General features: G+C 47.5%; 1 protein-coding gene across 1 annotated transcript in view; it reads right to left on the bottom strand.

Moving 5' to 3' along the window:
* Positions 1-94: 94 nt before the first annotated feature.
* LOC138974719 (uncharacterized) overlaps positions 95-2,500 on the bottom strand; it is an 11,753-nt gene continuing 9,347 nt past the window's right edge. Inside the window, exon 8 of the mRNA XM_070347442.1 lies at positions 95-2,500. This exon is cut by the window's right edge and continues 113 nt beyond it. Coding sequence (XP_070203543.1) covers positions 1,631-2,500 — 870 coding nt within the window. The 3' untranslated portion in view covers positions 95-1,630.

Raw genomic sequence — 2,500 nt, 5'->3', positions numbered from 1 at the left:
GTGTGTATGTGTGTGTGTATGTGTGTATGTGTGTGTATGTGTGCGTGCGTGTATGTGTGTGGGTGCATGTTTGTGTGTGTGTGTGTGTGTGTTTGTATGTGTGTGTGTGTTTGGGAGGGGGAGGGGTGACAGCCTTTTCAATAGCAAATTCTATTGGATTTTCTTGATGTCAAAACACTGATGGTTTGATAAGACGGTGCATTATATGAATTGGCTTAAGAAACGTGTATTGCATTCAAAGATGGCCGGTGTTCTTAGTAATACACACCGTCTATGGTTCTAGCCACTAAGTTTGTACAGGATAAGTTGGTTGGGTAATATTTTCTATCGTCTCTTCAGCTGATATTACTATTCGAGACTAATGCAAGATTGTTATCTTTCTCAGTTCACATGGCAAGCTCCATACTTAACATTATTTACAAACCGGGTATTCTAAAGACCCGTTTATTCTTTCACCAAGTACATGTATGCATGTTTGTTTTTCAACCGGTGAATTCCTGCAGAAGGAATGTTCACAACTGACGATGTCCTGTTGTTGTTGTTGTTGTTGTTGTTGGCCTGCCAAACGGTTGTGTGACGTGTCTAGTGTGTTGGCGAAGTGTCTTGTGCTTGTCACTTCTCGCTTTCAGCCCTCACCGCTGGCTAGCACCGTCTGTCCTTTTTAGGACAATGCGAAAAGAGAGCAGAATGCGTCAGTCTCTCCTGCCAGTACAATAACCTCTCCACAACAAGCCCTATGTAGTGCCTCCATTGCGGCGACAGGCGTAAACTGGGTACCGCAAGGCCCCAGGCTAGACTACAAGGACTCGGAGGAGGTTGGCCCCTAGACGTGCGGCATGCGGGCCCACCGGTGTGTGGAAACGCCCAGGTGCCCACGAACCAACCTCCAGCTATGGGTCTAATAGCCGGGCAGGATAGGCTGGTCAACCCTGGCAGGCAGCTATCCTAAGAGAAGACCACTCTGAATTCAAAACGAGGGTAGAGGAGGCTCATCATCCATGGAAGGAAACTCGTCTAGGAGAAGGAAAACTCCGAAATGAAACCCACGCAGTCCCTCGAAGACGGAACGGCACTGGCCTTTTTTAGGCGGGGAGCAGACCGGGTGCCTACGCTATCCTCGACAAATGGTTGTGTCATCAACGAATCAACGTGATGGTGTCGTCTTCATGGATCGCAGCCAGGTGAAGACGGTGCCGGGCCCTCAGCCTCAAAGGGGCCCACCCAATGCGACTGGCGACTCCCACCCATCTGACGTGGCCGGGGATGGGCGGAGTAGAGCTACCGGCTACCAGATCAAAGTTGTTGTTGTTGTTGTTGTTGTTGTTGTTGTTGTTGTTGTTAAACTTCTCTTATCCATGGCAACTATTGCGGGCACATTTTCTTTTTCTTGATTATTAAGAATACTCTTTGGTGTATGGATGCAAGGTATTTATGATGTCTTCCAAACGACAGCACCAGCAGCAGCAACACTAGGAACTTATCAAAGGCACTGCTATCTTTATTCCCAACAAGTCTTGTTTGAAAACAAACCAATTAACTACAAAAAGTGCAAGGTTCTCGAGAAAATAACCAACAATGTCGAATTGTGTGTTTTGTAATGTGTGAGTTTTGTGTTTTTTGTGCGTGAGCACTAGTCTTTCTTTGTTGTTAGGCTTACGTTGTCTGATGTGGCAGGTCTGTTCTGGGTGGAGGTCTTGTCAACTTGAGCGTACACGTACTCGTCTACAGAAGGCGGGCTGTTATCTCCAGAAATTGAATTGTTTTCTTCGGCGTTTTTATCGACCTTTGCAGAGACATCAGCGACTGTTTCTGTGTAACCAACGTCTGCTGTTGAAGCTGTTCCCTTCCGTGTTCTGCTTTTGTCGACCACTGCATAGTCCTCGTCACATGCAGGCTGATCTCCGTCTCTGACGTTTGAGCAGTCGGCAGAAATAGAGGCGCGAGCTGTATTTCCACGAGAAGAATCTCTCTTCACTTGGGAGTAAGTATTGTCACAAATATCTGCTCTTCCAGCGTTGTGATCAGCAGACTCTGAAGCAATCGATTCAGGATGATTGACAACGGCATACTCGTCTCCTGACGGAGCAGGCAATGACTGATTGCAGGTGAAGCCAACTGTAGAATATCCATCGTCTCCAGGATCCTGGTGAGTGTCAGAATCGCATGGAGCGTCGTCAATGGACGTATATGAGTCAGCATCTACAGGCAAGCTGGACATTCCGACGCCAGGAGTTGCAGTCATCGACATATTTGCCTGTGCCTCGTTTACATGTGAGTAAATTCCACCAACGCTGTTACTGTCTGTAGGCGGCAAAACTTGCTGTCTCCTGAATGAAAGTGTGGAGTATCCAACGTTGGCAGTGTCGTCTTCATCACCAGCTTCAGGATCGTTGGGGAGTGTCTGGTCTGAGGTTTCTGCTGGAATACACAAAGCTACAGCGGAAGGTTTTTGGATAGTTGAAGCCGTGGAGATGGGTGCGGATATGATTGTGGTTGTACA

The sequence above is a fragment of the Littorina saxatilis genome, linkage group LG8 (assembly GCF_037325665.1).
Source record: "Littorina saxatilis isolate snail1 linkage group LG8, US_GU_Lsax_2.0, whole genome shotgun sequence".
In the NCBI taxonomy this organism is placed as follows: Eukaryota; Metazoa; Mollusca; class Gastropoda; order Littorinimorpha; family Littorinidae; genus Littorina; species Littorina saxatilis.
The sequence above is the reverse complement of the archived record's forward strand: the minus strand, read 5'-3'. Positions and strand labels throughout refer to the sequence as shown.